The sequence below is a fragment of the Canis lupus genome, chromosome 29, assembly GCF_048164855.1.
Source record: "Canis lupus baileyi chromosome 29, mCanLup2.hap1, whole genome shotgun sequence".
NCBI lineage: Eukaryota > Metazoa > Chordata > Mammalia > Carnivora > Canidae > Canis > Canis lupus.
The window spans coordinates 25,426,808-25,449,468 of NC_132866.1; the positions used below are offsets into that span (position 1 = coordinate 25,426,808).

At 46.6% G+C, this 22,661-nt stretch overlaps 1 protein-coding gene and 1 long non-coding RNA gene across 2 annotated transcripts in view; one reads left to right on the forward strand and one right to left on the reverse strand.

Annotated features, from left to right (window-relative positions):
- The window catches only part of NEURL1 (neuralized E3 ubiquitin protein ligase 1), a 79,348-nt gene extending 62,583 nt beyond the window's left edge, over positions 1-16,765 (reverse strand). Inside the window, exon 1 of the mRNA XM_072805461.1 lies at positions 16,517-16,765. Within this exon, the coding sequence (XP_072661562.1) occupies positions 16,517-16,601 (85 nt within the window). The 5' untranslated portion in view covers positions 16,602-16,765. The remainder of the gene's footprint in view (positions 1-16,516) is intronic.
- A 549-nt stretch (positions 16,766-17,314) lies between these two features.
- On the forward strand, positions 17,315-22,661 carry LOC140620927 (uncharacterized). Its single transcript, XR_012020684.1, has 2 exons — positions 17,315-17,831; positions 21,421-22,661. It is a non-coding gene; the product is annotated as an uncharacterized lncRNA (long non-coding RNA).

Sequence of the window (22,661 nt, forward strand, 5' to 3'; positions counted from 1 at the left end):
GATTGGAGAATTTAGACTATTTATATTTAAGTAATTATTGACAGATAAAGACTTACTACTGCCATTTTGTTTGTTGTTTTCTGGGTATTTTGTAGATCCTTTGCTCCTATTTCTTACTGTCTTCCTTTGTGATTTGATGATTTTCTATAGTGGTATGTTTTCATTCTTTTCTCTAGGGGTGCCTGAGTGGCTCAGTCAGTTAAGCATCTGATTTCTGCTCAGATCATGATCTCAGGGTCTTGAGATCAAGCTCTACATCAGGCACCGCACTGTGGGTAGAGTCTGCTTGGGATTCTCTCCCTCTTCCTCTGCCCCTCCCTTGCTTGTGCGCAAGCACACGCTCTAGCTCTCTAAAAACAAGCCAACATTTTATCACAGTCTATATTAAGCTGATAGCAACTCAACTGTGTTCACATATAAAAGCTCATTTTTACTGCCTCCCAATCATTTTGTTTTTGATATCACAATTTACATCTTTTTATGTTGTAATCCACTAATTATTGAAATTACAACTTTTTAAAAATTTTTATTTATTTATTCATGAGAGACACACACAGAGAGAGAGAGAGAGAGGCAGAGATACAGGCAGAGGGAGAAGCAGGTTCCCTGCAGGGAGCTCGACTTGGGACTCGATCCCCGGTCTTTAAGGATCACACCCTGGGCTGAAGGTAGGCGCTAAACCTCTGAGCCACCCAGGCTGCCTGAAACTACAACTTTTTAAAGTTCTTTTGTCTTTTAACCTTTATTCTATAGTTGTAAGTGATTTATACACCACCATTAGAATATTAGAGTATCCGAATCTGACTATACATTTACATTTACCAGGAAATTTCATACTCTCATATGTTTTTATGATACTAGTTAGTGTCCTTTCTTTTCAGCTTGAAGAACTCCTTTAGCATTTCCTATAAGGCAGGTTTTAAACTACTTTAGGTTTTGTTTTGTTTTGTTTTGTTTTGTTTTGTTTTGTTTTGTTTTTGTATGAGTACGTTTGCATTGCTTAGTCAATTCTGATGGACAGCTTCGCTGGGTAAAGTATTCTTAAATCTGCCAGCAAAGAAAAGTCCAGAACCAGATGGCTTCACTGGTGAATTCTATCAAACATTTACACAAGAATTAATACCAATCCTTCTCAAACTCCCTCCAAAAAAATGAAGAGGAAAGAACCATTCCAAAGTCATTTTATGAGGCCAGCATTACCCTAATACCAAGTCTAGATAAGAATGCTACAAGAAAAGAAAACTACAGGCCAATATCCCTGATGAACACAAATGCAAATACCTTCAAAAGAATATTAGCAAATTGAATTCAACAGCACACTGAAAGTATCATTCACCATGATCACATGGAATTTATCCCTGGGATGCAAGAATGGTATAACATATACAAATCATTAGATATCTTATACCATATTAACAAAATAAAAGATAAGAAATCATATAATCATCTCAACAGATCCATAAAACGCATCTGACAAAATCAACATATTTTCATCATAAACACTCAATAAACACTCAATACGGGATGTACCTCAACATAATAAAGGCCATATATGACAAGTTCATAGCTAACCTCACATTCAATGGTAAAGAGCTGAAAGCTTTTCCTTTAAGATCAGGAACAAGATACGGGTGCCCACTCCTGTCACTTGTATTTAAACAATGCCAGAGGGGCACCTGGGTGGCTCAGTCAGTTGAACATCCAACTTGTGATCGATCTCAGCTCAAATCTTGAGCTCAGGGTCATGAGTTCAAACCCCACAATGGGCTTGAGCTTGGGTATGGAGCCCATTTTAAAACAACAACAACAACAACAAAAATGTAAACTGCCAGAAGTCCTAGCCAGGGCACTTAGGCAAGAAAAAGAAATAAAAGGTATCCAAATAAGAAAGGAAGAAGTAAAACTGTCTCTATTTGCAGATGAGATGATCTTATACATTTAAAAATCTCAAGACACCAAAAAACTGTTAGATTGATAAATTCAGTAAAGTTGCAGGATGTAAAATCAGCATACAAAAGTTCACTGTGTTTCTATATACTTACAACAAACTATCCAAAAAATATTTACAATGACATCAAAAAGTATAAAATACTTAGGGATAAATTTGACCAAGGAAGTGAAAGATTCCATATACCAAAAAATATAAAACACTGATGAAAGAAATTGAAGAAGATACAAATAAGCACAAAGATATCCCATATTCACTGATTCTAATAATTAATATTGCTAAAATGTCCACACTACACAAAGATACTTACAGATTCAATGCAAGCCCTATCAAAATTCCAATGGCATTTTTCATAAAAATGGAAAATACAATCTCAACATTTGTACAGAGCCACAAAAGATGCTGAATAGCTAAAACATGAACAAGAAGGGCAAAGCTAGAGGCATCATGCTTCCTGATTTCAAAGTATATTACAAAGCTATAGTAATCAAAACAGTATGGTATTGGCATAAAGACATACAGAGATCAATAGAATAAAATAATGCATAAATAAATTTATGCATATATGGTTAACTAATTATCAACAAAGATGCCAAGAATACACAATGGGGAAGGATAAATGCTCTTGGGAAAACTGAGTGTCCATAAACAAAAGGATTAAACTGGACCTTTATTTCACATCATATACAAAAATCAACATAAAATGGATTAAAGACTTAAAACGTAAGACCTGAACCTATAAACTCCTGGAAGAAAACATAGGGAAAAGCTTGACATTGGTCTTGACAATGACTTTTGGGTAGGATCCCAAAAACACAGGCAACCAAAGAAAAAATAAACAAGTGAGATCATATCAAACAAAAAAGTAAAAAAAAAAAAAAAAAGTTTCTGCACAGCAAAGGAAACAATCAAAATAAAAAGTCAACCTAAGGAATGGGAGGAAATATTTGCAAACCATATTTCTGATAAGGGGTTAACCTCCAAAATATATAATGAACTCTTACAACTCAAAAGCAAGAAAATAATAATAGTAACTCAATTTAAAAACGGGCAAAGGACCTGAAGAGGCATTTTTCCAAAGAAGACATACAAATGGCCAACAGGACATGAAAAGGTACATCACTAAACATCAGGGAAATACAAATTAAAGTCACGATAAAATATCACCCTACACCTGTTAGGATGTTTCTTATCAAAAAGACAAATAACAAATATTGATAAGGATGTGAAAAAAAGAGAACTCCTGTACACTGTTGGTGAGAATGTAAACTGGTACAGCAATTTTTTTAGTAAACCATATGAGGTTCCTCAAAAAATTAAAAGTAGAACTACTAAATGATTCCCACCTCTGGGGATATATCCAGAGGAAATGAAATCTCTGTCTTGAAGAGAGATCTGTACCACCTGTTGCTTCATTTCTCAGCTCATTCTTCCTCATTCTGTTTTACTATATGGCCATCCATCCAGTCCCTCCTGCTTTCCCCTGACAGTTTAATAATTTAATAAGTACTGAGCCCCAGGGTGAGGGTCTAGGGCTTTGATCTCAACTCTGGGAAAACCAGAGCAGCCTTGGCCTGTCCCGGCTGATTTATGGCCACCTTCCATGGTTTATGTGTGTATGCTGGGAGCAAGGAGCCACCTGAGAAAGCCTGGCTAGATCAGGACTGAAGGCTCCTGGCGTGGGGGCCAGCAGAAGCCAGATACACATCACATCACAGGTGCCAGCGCCCTGCCTCTGCCCACCCGGGAGCTACCTGTGACAGGCAGAGGGAATATTAATTATTGATGGTTTTCCAGATGGTAGAGATGGAGTTAAGAACCCAGGGCCAGCCATGCCCACTCACCTGTCTCTCCTCCCAGCTCTAAGACCTCAAAGCTTGGGTGGGATGCAGCACTCAAGGGAACACCCACACACAGGCATACACATCCCTCACCTCCCAAGAGGCCCACCCTCCCTGTGCATCCAAGCCTTTCCAAGCCAGGCCACCTGGTGCTTCACTGACTGCCCTAGAAGTCAGAATCTCCCCAGAGATGTGACCGCACAAGCAGCTCCTCTACATCTCTCTCACCACCTGCAAATCTTCAAACTGAAATCATTCTATTTGCCTCACTGCTCACTGCCCCACGCTGGCAGAAGCCGCACCTGTCTCCTCCCCTGTTCGTCTGTTGCAACCTCCCGCCTGGCCCTGCCCTGGTCCTCTCCTGCCCCAGAATCTTCTAAGACATTTAAGTGATTCTGTTACTGTTCCATTTAAAGCCCTTTAATAGCTCCCCTATGGACAACACACAGCACAGCTGGGACAAGCACTCATCCCCTTCAGCTGTTCCTCTGGGGTTGACTTCTGCAGACTCTGGAGAGCATTATCATCCAACAAGGTCAGAGCCATAAGACCACAATACCACCTGGTCCAGTTCTCCTGTATGACCTAGGCCAAGTCACTTCCCCTCCCTGGGACTGAGAACACCAGACTGGGGCTGAGAAAGGTGATGGGAACAAAATGGTCTCTACAAGATATTGGGTTCTGATGTTCAAAGTCAGGGGCCACCCGCCCTTCCACCAGCCCCACAACACATACACCTGACCACCTGCCAGTTTTCCCTTCTCTGGGAGAATGTGTTCAAAGGAACATTTGCTGGGAAGATCAAGGAAAGAAAAGGAAAGGAAAAGAAAGCAGACATGGAAGAGAAAAAGGGCTCCAGGACCTTTCTATCAATAGGGACAGGTATCTAAACTAAGTAAGGCTGGGCTGGGAGTGCCTCAAGGGCAGACACAATGCCCAGTGTTCATGGCTCAGTGCTTCCTACCCAGAGCCATGTCCAGCACCAAGAGGGCACCAACACATGAAGTAAATAAGCTGGCGCATCCTTGCAGTTTTACTTACTCTGATCAAGGCAGAGGGCCTCCTCCCCTCACTCTCAGAGGCACCTGGATGGATACCCCCATGGGGATGGACACACTCTAGACTGGCCATCCCCTGGGGGCAGATCTGCCTCTCAGTGGATGCTGAGTAGACACTATAGTGAGCCACAGGGGAAAGACAAAGGTGAATGCCAGGAGCATGTGGAATGGCCACCACCCTTATGATAAGACAACACCTACTGGGGCATCTGGGTGGCTCAGTGGTTGAGCATCCACCTTTGGCTCAGGTCATGATTCCGGGGTCCTGGGATCAAGTTCTGCATCAGGCTCCCTGCAGGGAGCCTGCTTCTCACTCTGCCTATGTCTCTGCCTCCTTCTCTGTGTCTCTCATGAATAAATAAAATATATATTTTTTTAAAAAAGACAGCACCCCCTCTTGGCAATATCCTCCTTTTTCCTTGTCCCCTCTCCAACCTCTGGGGCAGCCAAGATGGCATTCTGGGGCAATGGAGGCAAAGAAGGCCACATAGATAAGCCAGCAGATATACTTTCTTTGCCCTCTTCCTTCATTCCAGGAAAGGCCGTCTCTCCTCCTCCTGCTCCAGCACTGCATAGACAGCCTCTGTGACCATGGAAGAGAGGCAAGGCAATGATTTTAATGATTTTCTGCTGAAAGTTCCTTGGCCCAGAGGATCAGGATAACATCTGCCTGGGATCATCCCCCCACCCCCACCCCCCACATTTGGCAGGAGCCAACTCTAAACTCTGTCCTCAAGCCCAGGGGCTTGCACTAGGCCCCCTGCCAGGAACACTCTCCACGTTGCTCTCCATATCCAGCTCCATGCTCTCCATTTGGGGTGGTACTGCCCCCTTTGGGATACTTTTAAAAATGTGGGAGATCTTAACTTTGGAGAACAAACAGATGGTTACCAAAGGGGAGGTAGGTGGAGTGGTAAGTAGAATAGGTGAAGGAGATTAAGCATACACTTATCTTGATAAGCACTGAGTAATTAGAGAATTGTTGAATCATTATATTGTACACCTGAAGCTAATGCAACATTGTATGTTGACTATACTGGAATTAAAAGAAAAGAAAAAAGAAAACCTTGGGAGAGCTTTTTTTTTTTTTAATGTCACAATGACATTTAAGGTGGCATTGAACAGGCAGGGGTCAAGGATGCACCCCTCTAGGAACATAAAGCCAAGTCCTACTCATCCTCAGATCACTTCCCTAGAGAAACCTTCCCAGACCCCCAGGACCAGGTCCCAAGTTCCCCCAGGATAGTCCATAGTCTTTTTTTTTTTTTTCACAGCCCTTATCCAAAAGTAACTGATCCAACTGACTGGGTAACTAAAGAAATGGTTGACAGAGTAGTTAAAGTAGTGCCCAGGACTCAGGGAAGTAGAGCATAATTCCCATCCTTAAGTGAGGGCTGTGCATAGGGACTTTTTTTCTAAAGAGTGCAATATCGAAAAAAAAAAAAAAGAGTGCAATATCGAAAGGGGCGAAAAGTATAACTTTAGCTTCACAATGAAGAAATCAGACAAGCAGCACCTCAGCCAAGCGATCAAGGTCAACATCACCCGTGATAAATCATGTTGATTGCGTGCATTGTTGATATGTGATGAAAAATGGCACTTCACCTCTATGGTCTCCCTCTCTAAAATCTATACAGCAATCTAATTATGAGAAGAACATCAGAGAAATCCCAAGAGAGGGGCAGTCTAAAAGACACTTAACCAGTAATCCTCAAACTGTCAAGGTCACCAAAAACAAAGAAAGCCTGAGGAATTGTCAAAACCAAGAGAAGCCTAAGAAAACATGACAACTAAATATATAAAATGGTTCCTAAAAAGATAATGTGATATTCTGGATGGGATCCTGGTACAGAAAAATAATATTGGGAAAACTAAGGAAATCTGAATAAAGTATAAACATTAGTTATTAACAATGTATTGATATTGGTGCATTATTTGTCATAAATTTCCCATACTAAGATGTTAATAATGGGGAAACTGGGCACGCCTGGGTGGCTCAGTCGGTTAAGCATCTGTCTTCAGCTCAGGTCATGATCTCAGGGTCCTGAAATTGAGTCCCACTTTGGGCTCCCTGCTCAGTAGAGAGCCTGCTTCTCCCTCTTCTGCTCCCCCTTCCCCCTGCTTGTGCTATCAAAAATAAATAAAATCTTAAAAAAAAAGTAAAAATAATGGGGAAACTGGACAGGGGTATCTGGAAACTCCATACTATTTTGCAATAAGTCTAAATTTAAAATAAGTTAATCTAAAACCATTCTAAATAAAGAGGTTACAGGCATACCTTGTTTTATGGTGCTTTATTTCATTACACTTTGCAGATACTGAGTTTCTTTCACAAATTGAAGATCTGTGACAACCTGCATCAAGCAAGTCTACTGGTACCATTTTCTGATAGTATTTGCTCACTTTGTGTGTGTCACATTTTGATAATTCACACAGTATTTCAAACTTTTACACTATTATTATATTTGATCTATGATCAAATATAACTGATCATGGGTGATCTATGATCAGTTATTGTTTTGGGGTACCACAAACCATGCCTATATAAGACAGCAAACTTAACCAATAAATGTTGTATGTGTTCTAACTTTTCCACTGACCACAATATGGAAGTTAGGCCAACTGATAATCCTGCAGTGGCCTCTAAATGTTCAAGTACAAGGAAGAGTCTCACATCTCTCACTTTAAATCAAAAGCTAGCAGTGATTAAGCTTAGTGAGGAAGGTGGGAGATAGGGAAAGCGAGGCCTCTTGTGCCAAACAGTTAGCCAAGTTGTGAGTGCAGAAGAAAAGGTCTTGAGGGGCACCTAGGTAGCTCAGCGGTTGAGCGTCTGCCTTCAGCCCAGGGTGTGATCCAGGGGTTCTGGGATCAAGTTCCACGTCAGGCTCACCATAGGGAGCCTGCTTCTCCCTCTGCCCATGTCTCTGCCTCTCTCAGTCTCTCATGAATAAATAAATAAAATCTTAAAAGAAAAAAGAAAAGGTCTTGAAGGAAATTAGAAGTGCTACCACTGTGGACACACAAATGACATGAAAGCAAAACCACCTGATTGCTGATATGGAGAAAGTTTTGGTGGTCTGAACAACCACAACATCTTCTTAAGCCAAAGCCTCATCCAGAACAAGGCCTTGACTCTTCAATTCTGTGGAGGTTCGGGGAGGTGAAGAAGCTGGAGGAGTAAAGCTTGAAGCTAGCAGAGGGTGGTTCATGAGGGTTGAGGAAAGAAGCCGTGGCCACAGCATAAATGTGTGGAATGAAGCAGCAAGTGCTGTAGGAGCTGCAGTAACTCATCCAGAAGATCTAGCTAAGATCATTCCCAAAGGTGGCTACACTTATCAACGGATTTTCAATATAGATGAAACAGCCTTCTATTAGAGAAGATGCCGCCTAGGACTTTCATAGCTAGAGAGGAGAAGTCAGCGCCTGGTTTCAAAGCTCCAAAGGACAGGCTGACTCTCTTGTTAAGGACTGATACAATGAGAGACTTTACGTTGAAGTCAATGTTCATTGACCGTTCTGAAAATCCTAGGGCCCTTGAGAATTATACTAAATCTTATTCTGCCTGTGTGCTATAAATGGAACAAAGCCTAGATGACAGCACATCTGTTTACCACATGGTTTACTTAATAGTTTAAGTCCACTGTTGAGAACTACTGCTCAGAAAAAAAGATTCCTTTCAAAATATTACTGCTTACTGACAATGCACCTGGTCACCAAAGAACTCTGATGAAGACGGACAATGAGATTAATGTTGTTTTCATGCCTGCTAACACAATTTCCATTCTGCAGCCCATGGATCAAGAGTCATTTTGACTTTCAAGTCTTATTATTTAAGAAATGTATTTCATAAGGCTATAGCTGCTATGGATAGTGATTCCTCTGATGGGTCTGGGCAAAGTCAATTGAAAACCTTCTGGAAAGGATTCACCATTCTAGATGCCATTAAGAACATTTGTGATTCATGGAAAGAGAGCAAAATGTCAGCATTAACAGGAGTTTGGAACAAGTTGATGCCAACCCTCATGGATGCCTTTGAGAAGTTCAAGACTTTGGTGGAAGACGTAACTGCAGATGGGGTGGAAATAGCAAGAGAACTAGAATTAGAAGTCAAGCCTGAAGATGGGGCTGAATTGCTGCAATCTCGTGATAAAACTTTAACCGATGAGGAGCTGCTTCTTATGGATGAGCAAAGTGGGTTTCTTGAGATGCTATGAAGATCGTTGAAAGGACAACAAAGGATTTAGAATATTATATAAACTTCGTGGCTAAAGCAGCAGCAGGGTTTGAGAGGACTGACTCCAATTTTGAATAAAAGTTCTCTTGTGGGTAAAATGCTATCAAGTTAGCACCACATGCTACATAGAAACCACTAGAGGGGCAGCCCCGGTGGTGCAGCGATTTAGCACCGCCTGCAGCCAGGGGTGTGATCCTGGAGACCTGGGATCGAGTCCCATGCAGGGCTTCCTGCGTGGGCCTGCTTCTTCCTCTTCCTGTGTCTCTGCCTCTCTCTCCAAATAAATAAATAAAATCAGAAAGAAAGAAAGAAAGAAAGAAAGAAAGAAAGAAAGAAAGAAAGAAAGAAAGAAAGAAAGAAAGAAAGAAAGGAAGGAAGGAAGGAAGGAAGGAAGGAAGGAAGGAAGGAAGGAAGGAAGGAAGGAAGGAAGGAAGAAAGAAAGAAACCACTTGAGAAAGGAAAAGTCAATTGATGCAGCAAACTTTTTAAAAGATTTTATTTATTCAAAATAAATCTTGAAATCATGAAATCTCTTATTTTATGAGAGACACACAGAGAAAGGCAGACACAGGCAGAGGCAGGAGCAAGCCCCATGCAGGGAGTTCAATGTGGGACTTGATCCCGGGACTCTGGAATCATGCCCTGAGCTGCAGACAGGCACTAAACTCCTGAGCCACCCAGGCATCCCTGATGCAGCAAAGTTCATTGTTGTTTTATTTTTTTAAGATTTTATTTATATATTCATGAGAGAGAGAGAGACAGAGACAAAGGAAGAAGCAGACTCCCCACAGAGCAGGGAGCCTGATGCAGGACTTGATCTCAGGACCCTGGGATCACAACTTGAGCCAAAGGCAGATGCTTAATCAACTGAACCACCCCGGCGCCCCATTGTTGTCTTATTTTAAGAAACTGCCACGGACACCTGTGTGGTTAAGCATCTGACTCTTGGTTTCAGATCATGATCTCATGGGGCGTGGGATAGAGCCCTGTGTTGGGCTCTGTGCTTAGCAAGGAGTCTGCTTGAAAATTCTCTCCCTCTGCCCCTCCTCCCTACACACTCTCTCTCTCTCAAATAAAATCTTGGAAGGAAGGAAGGAAGGAAGGAAGGAAGGAAGGAAGGAAGGAAGGAAGGGAGGGAGGGAGGGAGGGAGGGAGAAGGGAAAGGGGAAGGGGAAGGGGAAGGGGAAGGGAAGGAAGAAAGAAAGAAAAAACACAGCCACCCTCCCAACCTTCAGCAGCCACCACCTGACCAGTCAGCAGCCATTAACACTGAGGCAAGACCTTCCACCAGCAAGAACACAACTCACTGAAAACTCAGATGATGGTTAGCAATAAAGTATTTTTTACAATTTTTATTTTTCATTTTTTAGCAATAAAGTATTTTTAATTAACGTATCTACTCTGCTTTTTAGACAGGATGCTACTGCACACTTAATAAACTACAGTATAGTGTAAACATGACTTTTATATGCACTAGGAAACCAGAAAATTCATTTGACTCACTTTATTTTAATCACTTTATTGCAGAGATCTGCAACAAAACCCACAATGTCTCCTAAGTATGTCTGGATTAAAAAGAGAAAGAGAGAGCAGTAGTTCCAAACTCAGAAAGATTTTGGCCAGAATCCCAGTTCCACCTCATGTCAGCCATTTGAGCTTGAGCAAGTTACTTAACCTCTACGCTTCAGTTTATCCATCCATTGATGGGGTTAATAATCATACTTACTTCACAAAGTTGTTTAAAAATTACATGAGATCAGGGGTGCCTGGGTAGCTCAGTCGGGTAAGCATCCAACTCTTGATTTTGGCTCAGGTCATGATCTCAGGGTTGTGGGACTGAGCCCCTCATCAGGCTCCGTGCTCAGCACAGAGTCTGCTTGGGATTCTCTCTCTCCCTCTCCCTCTGCCTCTTTGCCCACTCAAGCTCTCTATCTCTCTTTAAAATAAATATTTTTAATTAAATAATAGGTATAAAGAGCTTGCACAGGCTCCAGCACATAGCATGTTAATACTTATTATCATATTCTGATTCATTTTTGTTCCTTTGTCATTTTTCTTCTCATCTGCCTCTCCACTGGAGGGGAAGCTTCATGGCAGCAAACCGTCATCTATTTTGTATACCACTGTATCCTCATGCCTATGAGAGTGGCCCATTGTTGATGCTTAGTATGTATTTGTTGAACAACAGAATAAGCCCTTCCCATCAAAGCATCCCTGGAACCCCAAATCTCACCCGAGGAGAACTTTGGTTGCAGAGCCCAGCGCAGAGCCCCACCTACCCCCCAAATGCAGCTAGAGCAGAAAGAAAGCCAAGGCCTCCCACCTGCCTGCCAGTGACTCTGTCTATTTCCTTCTCCTCCTCTCCTAGACCTTCTTTTCTCTCCGCCCGGCCCCCCACAGGCGTCAGCACCTGCTCATTTCCCAAAGCAGCAGGATCTGGGTAATGACCTCTGATAAGCATCTTTTTAATAAACCCTGTGGCTGGATCTGTCATCCAGAAGCTATATTCTCCCCCCTTCCCACTCTCACCCCCATCTCCTCCCACTTCCTGGCCTGGCCCATTAGTGCCTTTGGTGTCGCCAGGCAGGCCCCCAGTTCCCCTAGGCCTCTGGACTCTGGCTTGCTGGAGAATGGCCAACAGGCGGCCCAGCCTATTCTATAAGCTTGACCCTCCTCAAAGGCCTTTGATCTGGGTAGCGTAGCCCAGCTCTGCCTGTGCACCCTGCCTGACCACTGGCCAGTCCACTTCCCTCCATCCCCATAGGCAGGTTTCCCAGGCGTTACCAAGGAGACCACTTGCATCCTGCCCAGGGTTGCCAAAGCAACCAGTTCAGTGAGAAGCAGCCCCTAAGCCTCTAGCCCTTGGGAGAGTCACAGACCAACAGCAAATAGGCCCAGGCATCTGGCACACCAAGACAGAGCATCCCTGGCATCCCCCAGGCAGTGCCCAGCTCCTGCCCCCTTGCATCCTCCCCTTCCTCCATCTTGTTCTTGCCTACCTGGCCTCCATCTTGGCCACTGTGATTTAGAGCCAATGCCTGACCCTCAATGTACATATCCTGGAAGTGAGTACAAGCCATCCCAGCAGGTCAGGGAAGAGAAAGCCCCAATATGCAAAAATTCCCCCAAGACCAATTTTCTCATGGGTTTTGGCATTCTGGGTAGAAATCCCAGTCCACCACTTCCCAGGTTAGTGTTTCTGAGCAGCATTCTTAGTCAAGGATTCAGGGGAGGGAGTAATGGGGAGTGACGGCCTACTGGGTACAGACTTTCCTTTTGAGGTGATGAAAATGTTCTGGAACTAGATAGGGGTGGTGGCTGCACAACATTGTGAATGTACTAAATGTCATTGAATTGTACACTTTAACATGTTAAAATGGGGGCACCTGAGTGGCTCAGTCGGTTAAGTGTCTGACTCTTGGCTTTGGCTAAGGTCATGATCTCTATGGGTCATGGATTGAGCTCTGTGTCAGGCTCCATGCTCAGAGGGGAGTCTGCTTGAAGATTCTCTCTCCTCTCTGCCTCTTCCCCCTCCCTCTCCCTCTCTCTCTGAAATAAATAAAATAATAAATAATGAAATAAAATGTTAAAATGGTGGATTTCATGTAAATTTCACCTCAATTTTAAATAGATGGGAGGGGGCCCATCCAATCCCCATGGGTGACCACTGGGGCTGGATAGCCCTGTCCAAAGGTTTTCCTAGTTACCTTCCCCTCAACCGTTAGCCTCAGGCAGGCAGGCACTCAGAAAGAGCTTGGAAAGGAGGAAAATCTTTATTCTCTGCCTTTGACTCCACGAAGCATAAGCCCCTTGCCCCAGTTATCCTGTACCCATCACTGAGAATATATACGCAGTCATTGCTTCCCATACAGGGCTTTGCTGTATGTCCCTTCCCCTACCTTCTTCCCCAGACCCTAGCACTCCTGCTGCACCCACCCCTTGCCATATACCCAATTTCTGCAGTTCCATCTATGTCCAGCTCAAATCTGCCTCGCCTTTTCAAAGAGATCTTCAGCCTTTGAATATACAGGGATGTCAGCAGCCTTCACCTCTAGGCCAAGCACATAGCAACTCCTCATAACTGTCTGTTGGTCCTAAGCCCAGAGCTATGCCTTGGATCCCTCCCCTGGATACTCCTAGACCAACACTGTTCAGACCTCAGTGGGAATCGCCAGCAGTGAAGTGAAGTCAGTGTGTCTCCAGGGAGAACACCAAAGTCTACGAACTGACAGGTGATGGATGAGCTTCATTTCATGTCAGCCTGATAGCCAGACCAATCTTAGATCTCCAGTGTGTCCCACGGTCCCTATTATGCCAGACCTCTTCCAGTTGTTTTAATTAAAATGGTGAGAAGTCAATAGAGGTTGCAATTATAGAAGGAGAGAAAAAATCGAGAGTTCCCCACCCCCAGGAAATTTCCAGATAGGCACTGATATGAATTAGACAGGGTTCAGGGTGAGTACAGAAGCAATCTGAACACAAGTCTGGGTGGACAGGCTTAGAATCAGTATTGAGGTCAACACCAATACAATTGAAACAGAATTCTGGATGACCACTCATATATCAGAGAAAACTACTAGGTCAATGCCGATACAGTTTGGAATGGACACTAAAACAATCACAGAATAAATCTGATGGCTTTTTTAGGCTGGGGAAAAGTCAGGATCAGTGGACCACGGACAAAGGACAGAGGGTACCCATAGGTGGCCATCATGGGCATGCTCTAATCTTTCATCTCAGGCTTGGAAGTAGCAGAATCAAAATTCTCATGGCCACTTCCAGCAGGTGTGTGGGAAGGGAGAAGAGAGTGGATTCTGGTAAATCAAGCCTGAAGGGAGATGGGCAGAGGGAGAGAGATGTAGGGGGATGGGGAGTTTCACCATCACTGAGTCCCATAGAAGAACTGATTCCTGCAAACCAGAGAGGCGGCACAGGGTGGCTTCCCAGGTGACATAGGTGGGGAGTCAGACGGGGGAGGAAGTTGGGGTGGGAACAGGGAGGTAGGTGGATCCCAGACCCTCTCCTGCCCCTTCCCTCCCTTGACAAAGACTCCAGCCATGGAGACCTCACATCCCATAATCCCACACTTTAGATTTAAAAAGGGTGAAATTACCAAAGCCTTCTCTGGGCTTCCCTAGGGTCAAGGACGGAGCAAGCTGGCCTTCACTGGGCAGTTTGTGAACAATTAAATTTCAAGTCAACCCACTGGTCCAGCTACCCTACCCTTGAAGGATTCAACCCAACTCTGCCATCTGATGCAATAACTGGGCAAATCACTCTCCCTTCCTTTCATTCTTCTCACTTGTGAGGAAGGACATTAAAGGACAGAATGTCCACAGGTTCCTCCATCATTAGGAATCTGTTCCCAATGCTCAGAAATAGTCTCTATACACACTAAGACTTACAGCTTATTTGGGATGATAAAAAATAATACTTGGTTATTGTAGAAATTCTTGAAAAAAGTATAAAAAAGAAAAGAAAATCTTACATGATACCCATTACCCATGGCTCCGAGGAAAACCACTGTTACCCTTTGGAAACTTTCTTTCCAGGGCTTGGATTTTTTTTTTTTTTACATTCATATTTTTTTAAACAAAACTGAGATCTCACAGTCTATATAACTTTGTATTCTGCTTTTGTTAAATGTCATTATGCTGCAGTGAGCGTATTCCCAAGTCATCAAATATTCTTCAAAAATACAATTTTAGGGCAGCCTGGGTGGCTCAGTGGTTTAGCACTGCCTTCAGCCCAGGGTGTGATCCTGGAGACCCACGAGAGTCCCACATCAGGCTCCTTGCAGGGAGCCTGCTTCTCCCTCTACCTGTGTCTCTCTGTTTGCTTCTCTCTCTCTCTCTCTCTCTCTGTCTTCCATGAATAAATAAATAAAATCTTTTTAAAAAGAAAAAAGACAAAAATACAATTTTAAAGATTATGTAATACTCCACCAAGAAAATATGCCATGATTACAGGGCATTTAGGTTGTTTTCCTAGTATAAATAACACTGCTGTGAACATCCTAACCTGATGCATAAGTATTTGCCTGGATCTCCATTTTGCTAGGATCAGTGCCTGCAGGGAGAATCACAAGGCTGATGAATATGTTACGTTAAAAGGACTGACATGTTCCACCATAGTAATTTCCAGAAAGACAACAAACCCACTGACTTTCCCAAACCAAGGGAGAGCGGAAGTTCTGGAAGGTTTGGAGTTAGAACACAGAACAATGGTCCCGCGTCTTGTCCTGTCCCCCAATCTGGAAGGTTAGTTGTCCAGCAAGATTGATGACAAACTCCAAGTCAGAGGATGTAGCTCTGCAGCCAAGCTCTGCTTCTCGCTGGCTTCGGGAACCTAAAACAAGCATCGGTCCTCCTCAACTGTAAAATGGGTATGATTAGCTTTGACTCCCCAGAGTAGTTTCCTAGCTCACATGAACAGGTGTTCATGAAAGTTCATGGCAAACGACGTTTTGCCAAGGGGTATTACTATTATCCTTCTCACAACCCAAGGGGCTAAAGAAGTGGGTGGTTCTTTGTGGAAGACCAAGGGCTTCCCTTTCTGGCTCTTAGCTATTCGAATGCCCAGGACTAGTGCTAGCTGGTTCTGAGGCTGATAGAAAAGCAGCTTCCCACAGGGAATCTGTGGGGTCTGAGGGCCTGGGAGGACCCAGTTGTGTCTTGCAAAGGTCAGACACAGCGCTGGAAGCCGCAGGGCTGAGGACTGGGCCTTGGGCCTCCCTGGGGGGGCTGGGTGGGTCTGGGGATTTGGACAGCAAAGACATTCCTAATAAATGTTTCTCTGTTTCAAGACTCCCACCCTTTCCTTTCTAAGGTTCCGACTGGACATCTGGCCTTTGGAGGAACCCGAAACCAAGCTGAGTCAGTGGGTGCAAAAAGTCAACAGCTGCAGAGGACTCCAGAGGCCATCAGCCTTGGCCTCTTCTTCCAGGCTGCTGTAAGTCAGTCCTAGATCTTTAAGACCCTCCAACTGGAAATGCAACTAGTGCCTCCAGCCTGACCTTTCCAGCCAGCCGCGGGGCAGATGAAAAAAACGGGACTGTGATGCGTCCCTTGAGAAGCACAGCTGGCCGTCCTGAGCAACCTGCCACACTCGCCTACCCACTGGGCAAATGCCCTTCCCAACCCCTGCGCGCTAGCCTAGCATCACGGCCTGAGTTAACTCCAGTGACGCTCCTCGTGCTGGCAAGGAAAACTGCGCAGACCCCACGGAACGCCATCCTCCCGGTTTTCCACACCCCCACCAGCAGCCCCCCACCCCCAGCCCACCTCCAGGGCCAGATGCGCACCTCGAGTCTCCCAATACGCACAACAGGTGGCCCCCGCCTGTGCTCCCCAACTACACCTCTGCACCTCTCCCTGCCCCTGCACCTGCGCCCCAGTCCTCCCGCGGCGCCCGGCCCCGGCGGAGCCTGCCTTACCTTTGAGGGTTTGGGGGTGGCCCCGTGGCGCCCGGCTCGGGTTTCCTCGGGGCAGAGAGGGGATACTGGAGAAGTTGTTACCCATGGCATCCGGCCCCGGGGGGTTCGGCACTCGCGGGGGGCAGGCGAGGCTGGGCAGGAGCGGACACACGGCGCGCGGGTGTGTGCGCGCGGGCGCGCGCCGCCGGGGGAGGGCCCTGCCGGGGCTGCGGCCGGGGGCGGGCGGGCGCCGCTCTCCTCCCTCTCTCGGGGCCGCGCCGTCCTAGGCCCGGCCTGCCCGCCGCGGGGGTCCTCGCGCTCGCCGGCTACCTGCCTGCCATTCCCCGCGGCGGGGGCGGGCGCGGGCGCGGGCGGGGGGGCTGCCCCCTGGCCCCTGGGCCGGGGCCGGCGGCGCCCGGGGTCCCCTGTTCCTCGGGCTGGGGCTCGGGTTCCCGCTGCTGGTGGGCGGCGCGGAGGCTCCGGCGCGCTCCCCTGGGGCCATAGAGTCAGGGCTCCCGGCGCGGGCGCTCGGCGGCTCGGCGGCCGGCTCGCTCCCCGCCCGCGGGGACGGCCGCTGCGGCGACGTGCGTGGTGGCAGCCGGCCGGCGGGTCCGCGCGCAGCGGGGCTCGGGGGAGCGCGGGGCGTGCAGGGCGCCCCCGCCCCCGCCCCCGCCCCCGCCCCCGCCGGCGCCAGGATTCCCCCGCTCCGGTTGCTATGGGGACAGCTGCGCCGGTGAATGAGCGTCTTAGTGACACGCGCGCGCCCGCTCAGCCAGATGCGGTCGGCGCCGGGCCCGGGCCAGGTCGGGTAAGGTGCGGGGCGACACGGGCTCCGGGAGTTGAGCGCCTTCCCCTCGCGCGCGGAGGAACTTGGTGTTGAAAACGGAGAAACGGTACAGCGAGGACCGTGAGCTCCCCGGGCGCCAGGCGCGGGGCGAGCGAGGACAGCCTCCCTGGGGCCAGGCACACAGCGGAAGCTCAAGAAAAAAACTGAGTGGGGGGCGCGGTGGCGGGTGAATGAATGATTCTATCAGGGAGGTGAGATTTCACACCCAGCACTTCTTGACCCTCGGCCCTCAGTCACATCTGAAGGTGCGCTGGGGCAAGCGCTCGGGACAAGAAGCCCGGGCCACCGGGTTCCTGCACACCTAGCTCTGGGGGCCTTTGGGTGAGTACAGAGCGGACCTAGGAGACTGGGTTGCTGGCCAAACTGGAGGAGCAGATCTCAGGGACAAACCATCGACTCTGAACCGAGTGGTCCTGTCAGCTGTAAAAGGTGGGGGAATCCGAGCCTCTGTTCGCAGTTAAAGAAGGCTTCCTGGAGTAAGGGGCTTCAGTAAGTCGCCTATTCACATGACTCTTTTACCTTCCTGTACAGCACTGCTACCAGAAAGCCTGCAGGAAGGCGTAAAGGAGCCGTTCTCCTTCTATCTGGATACAGGGTAGCTCCTTCTCCCTGTCTGTTGGGGTAGAAGATGAGCCGTGGTCCCTTCCTGCTCCTCTAGGTCACCTCTGGTTCTCTGACTGGCTTCTGCAACCTTGATCCAGAATCCAGCAAGGGCGTGAGCTGACAACAAGCATCTCATCCATCCTCTTATGGAAGTTTCTTCCCTCAGGTCTCCATATGACGGCTCCTCATTCAGGAACAGTTCATGTGTCACCTCCTGACCTTCCCTGTCCACCCCAACTAAAGAACCCCCACTTTCCACCACTTTCCATACCATTATTGGTTTTTTTGGGGGGGGAGTGGGATTAGTTTGAAAGTAGCCTTTCCCCCTTATATTAGCCCACACACACACACTAAAACATAAGGTCTGTAAGGAGAGAGAGGGCAGGTCAACTCTATTCACTGTGATGTCCCCAACCCCTAGGAGAGTGCCTGGCACATGACACACTATCAAAAAATACTTGTGGGATGGGTGACTGCCTGCCTGCCAGCAGAACTTCACTAAAGATCCCTGGGAGTGAAGCTCTTTATGTCCCTCCCCTGACCCCCACCCTTTGCAGGCATCATATCCATAAATGTCTGGGACTCCAGGCAAGCTAGAAATATCTATGACAGCTGCTCTATGGGGTCTGGAGGAAAAGGCAGCCCCCACCCTTGCCTCCAGCCTCTTAGATGCCCAGTATCACGTGCCTAGCCAGCTGCAGAATGGACACGGAGGTCAGGGTGCTGTCTTATTTATGAGCATATCTTCTCGAGGCTCACTCCCAACCAATGACTCATGCATCAGGAATCCATGGACTCTGAATGGCAGCACACTCACACATTTGCACACACACCTCTGCACTCTCTTGCACACTCATTTCTACACAAGCATACACATACTCTCACACACACTCATTTACCCCCTAAAGTCTTCTGCAATGAGATCACTGTGAGCTGCTGTTGGCCTCAGAATAAATCTGAAGGCTCTGTATAGACCAGACTAATTCCCCTGGAGTGTGAATGAAGTGCAGGATTTGCAGGATTTGCAGGGTGGATGGGAGGAGGCTCAGGCCTGCCCTAGAGTTCCACTTACCCCCCTCCCCAGGGAGGAGAAGCTAATGCATGGGCCAGGGGATGGGGGTGGAGGGTTGGAGGCCCCAAAAGTAGAGGACAGCAGGGATGTCTCAGGCCCCGTGTAGTCTAAAGCTGGGACTGTGGGCAAAGCAGGGAGAGAGAGAGAAGGTGAAAGGGAAGAGGAAGTGAGGGCCAGAGACCAGTGCCCATCAGGGGAGTCCAGAGGCAGCAATAGGCTCTGCAGCCTGATCCCAGGAAGTCTCACAGGAAGGTGAGAGGAATCAAAGACCAAGGCAGGGAACTGAGGGCAGGAAAGAAACCTCCTTTGTCCCAAGATGGTTGAGGAGGTAATAAGAATCTCAACAGAGCCAGGAATGGACGAGGCGAGGTAGGCATCCCTGGTATAAAATGCGAGGGGCACTGGCTCTTGGGGCCGTACAGGGCCAACCCGGTACTTCTCGAGCCTGAGAGCAAGTGCCTCTGAAATTTTGCACCCTGAGCCACCTCCCAAGCCTGGACCTAGCCCTTCCAGAGAGCTCTGTACTGCGGGAAGGGATACCACCATCAAGTGTCAACTGGGTGCAAGTGTCTGGCCAGGGAGGGACCTCGAGAAGGCAGGTATAACCACATGGGACCTAGAGAAGCTGAGAGTGACCCCTCTGAGGGGTGGGTCCTGTGTCTCAGAAACCCTTTCCTGGGAGGGGCTATGTTTAGACTCAGCTCAAAGGATCAAAGAACTCTAGCAGTCTCCTTCCCACTGGACACTGGGGCAGAATCCCTGAGGCTTCTAGTCCATTCTTTACCAAGGCAGCTGCCAGGAGGCAGGGAAATGGCCTGTGTGGCCCCAAGGGTCCTTTCTAGCCCCATCCTAGAACGGAGGAGGGAGAAGGAACCTGCCAAGGAGATAAGGCTGGATGAAATCACCATTTCAGTGACTTCAGTGGAAGCTATTAATACCCATGAGGTGGGGTTCTGGTACCTGTCACCGTGGCAACCCCGCCTCCCCATAGTATAGAATCTGGAGGCGGTGCCCAAGGGGATGGGTGTTAGTGCATACATGTTTGCATGTGTGTGCACGTGTGTGTGGATGTGGATGTTGTGAGTGCTCACACCAGCACGCAGGAGAGGGACGAGCCCAAGCAGGGAGGTAGGGCAGAACTGGGGCTTCTCCAACAGCAGCTCCAGCCCCTACTTTTCTCTTCCCTCTGTCTTGTTTTCTCTCCTTTAAGGCTGCCTCCTTTCTCTTCTCTCTCTTCCTCTTTTCCTCCCTCCCTTTGTCTTTCTCCCCTTCTCACTGTGCTTCTCTGCTTCTTGTCATTTTCTCTCCTGGCAGTCTCTCTTCTCTTTTTGTTCCTTGCCTGTCTCCTCCTCCTGGTCCCCCTCTGCCTTTCCCTTCTTTCTCACTCTCCAACAGCTCTCAGATGAGTTCAAGTCCTGAAGAGTCTCCACAAATATAAATAATAAAATATTTGGCCGAGAATAATAAATTCCTTCCCTGAGCATCTGGATGCTGAGCCCAGAACCAGCCACAGGGAGAGTCCCCACCAGGCAGGCAAGAATGGGGCTCATCTAGGCCAACCCAGACTCCCTGAAACTTGAGACCACCCTCATCCATACCATGATACTTTCCTCCCTGTCAAGTAGCTAACCTTAAAATAAGAAAAACCCACAACCTTCCTTAGGCTGGGAGATAGGGCTCCCCTGCTATCCCCCAAGGCCCAATCCATAGTTGTCAGGTCATCAGAAAGTCTCTGGAAAAAAAAAAAAAAAAAGAAAGTCTTTGTAGGGTTGTTGTCCTGCCTGAACTGCAGAAGGTGGCTGGACATGTTAGAGGGGGGGATCTCTGAGTTCCTGGTACATAATAGATACTCAATAAATATTGTTCAATGAACCAATGAATCAATAAATCAGGGAATTCATCTATCAGTACAGCTACCTGGTCAGCCAGAGAGACTTGCTAAAACCAGCCCACCTAGTCTGTTCCCTTCTCACAAGGTTTTCCCTGAGGCCAGGCCTTCCCTCTAAGAGATGGGAGTCTGTGCTACCCATTTGAGCATGGAATGGATACCATAAGGCCCAGGTGCTTTGGAATTTGGCATCTCTCATTGCCCCAGTGACCATTTATTGAGCCCTACCTTATGCCTGGCACTGTGTGAGTTTCCTTGCCAGCACCATGGGGTAGCCTCTCCTGTGCTTTTGTGTATTCCACTTTCCTACCTCCCAGGGCTGAGGTTAGGGATGAACACACAGTGGTTCTCAATATTGTCAAGATACCCATTCTTTCCAAACTGATCTATAGATCCTAATAAAAATCCCAGTGAGTTATTTTGTGGGTATCGACAAACTGATTTTAAAGATTTTATTTGTGTATTTATTTATTTATTTATTCATTCATTTATTCATTTATTTATTTATTTTACAGAGCAATAGCACAAGCAGGGGGAGCAGCAGAGGGAGAGGAAGAAGCAGGCTCCTCACAGAGCAGGGAGCCCAATGTGGGGCTCTATCCCAGGACCCCAGGTTCCCAAGGATCATGACTTGAGCCGTAGGCAGATGCTCAACTGACTTAGCCACCCAGGCACCCCAACAACAAACTGATTCTAAAGTGTATATGAAGAGACAAAAGACCTGGAATAACCAATATTGAAGAAGAACAAAGCTGAAGGACTGACACTACCCAACTTCAATATTTGCTGTAAAGCTACAGTAATCATGGCAGTGTTTGGTGTTGGTGAAAAAATAAACAAATGATGCAGTGCAACAGAATAGAGAGCCACATAGATACAGTCAACTGACCTTTGACAAGAAGCAAAGGCAATATAATGGAGCAGAGGTAGTCTTTTCAACAAATGGCACATGAACAACTAGACATCTACATGCAGGGGGAAAAAAATCTAGACTTTATACCCTTCACAAAAATTAACTCAAAATGGGTCACATACCAAAGTGGAAAATGCAAAACTATAAAACTGATGCTACCCAACCTCAAGATTTACTATAAAGGTACAGTAATCACAACAGTGTGGTATTGCAAAAGAATAAATAACTGGAGCAGTGCAGCTTTAATGCCAAAATTTGGAAGCAACCAAGATGTCCTTGGGCAGGTGAATATCAAACAGTGGTACATCCAGGCCCTGGAATATTTCTTGCTGCTAAACAGAAATGAACTAAAAGCCATGAATAGGCATGGAGGAAACGTAAATATAAATTACTAAATGAAAAAATACATGAAAAGGCTACTTACTGTATGATTCTAACTATATGACATTCTGGAAAAGGCAAAACTATGGCAATAGTAAAAAGATCAGTGGTTGCCAAAGATGGTAGGGAAGGAAGGATGAATTGGCAGAGCACAGAGGATTCCTGGGACCATGAAACTACCCTGTATAATAACATAATGGTGGATAATGTCATTACACATTTGTTCAAACCCCATAGAAGATACAACACTAATAGTGAACCTTAATATAAACTATGGACTCTGAGTGAAACTATGTCAATGCAGGTTCCTTGATGATAACAAAGGTACCACTTTGGTGGGGGGATATTGATAATAAGACTATGCATGTGTGTGGGTATATGGGAAATCTTTGTATTTTCCACTCAATTTTGCTGTGAACCTAAAACTGCTCTAAGAAAATAAAATCTGTTTTTTAGAAGGAC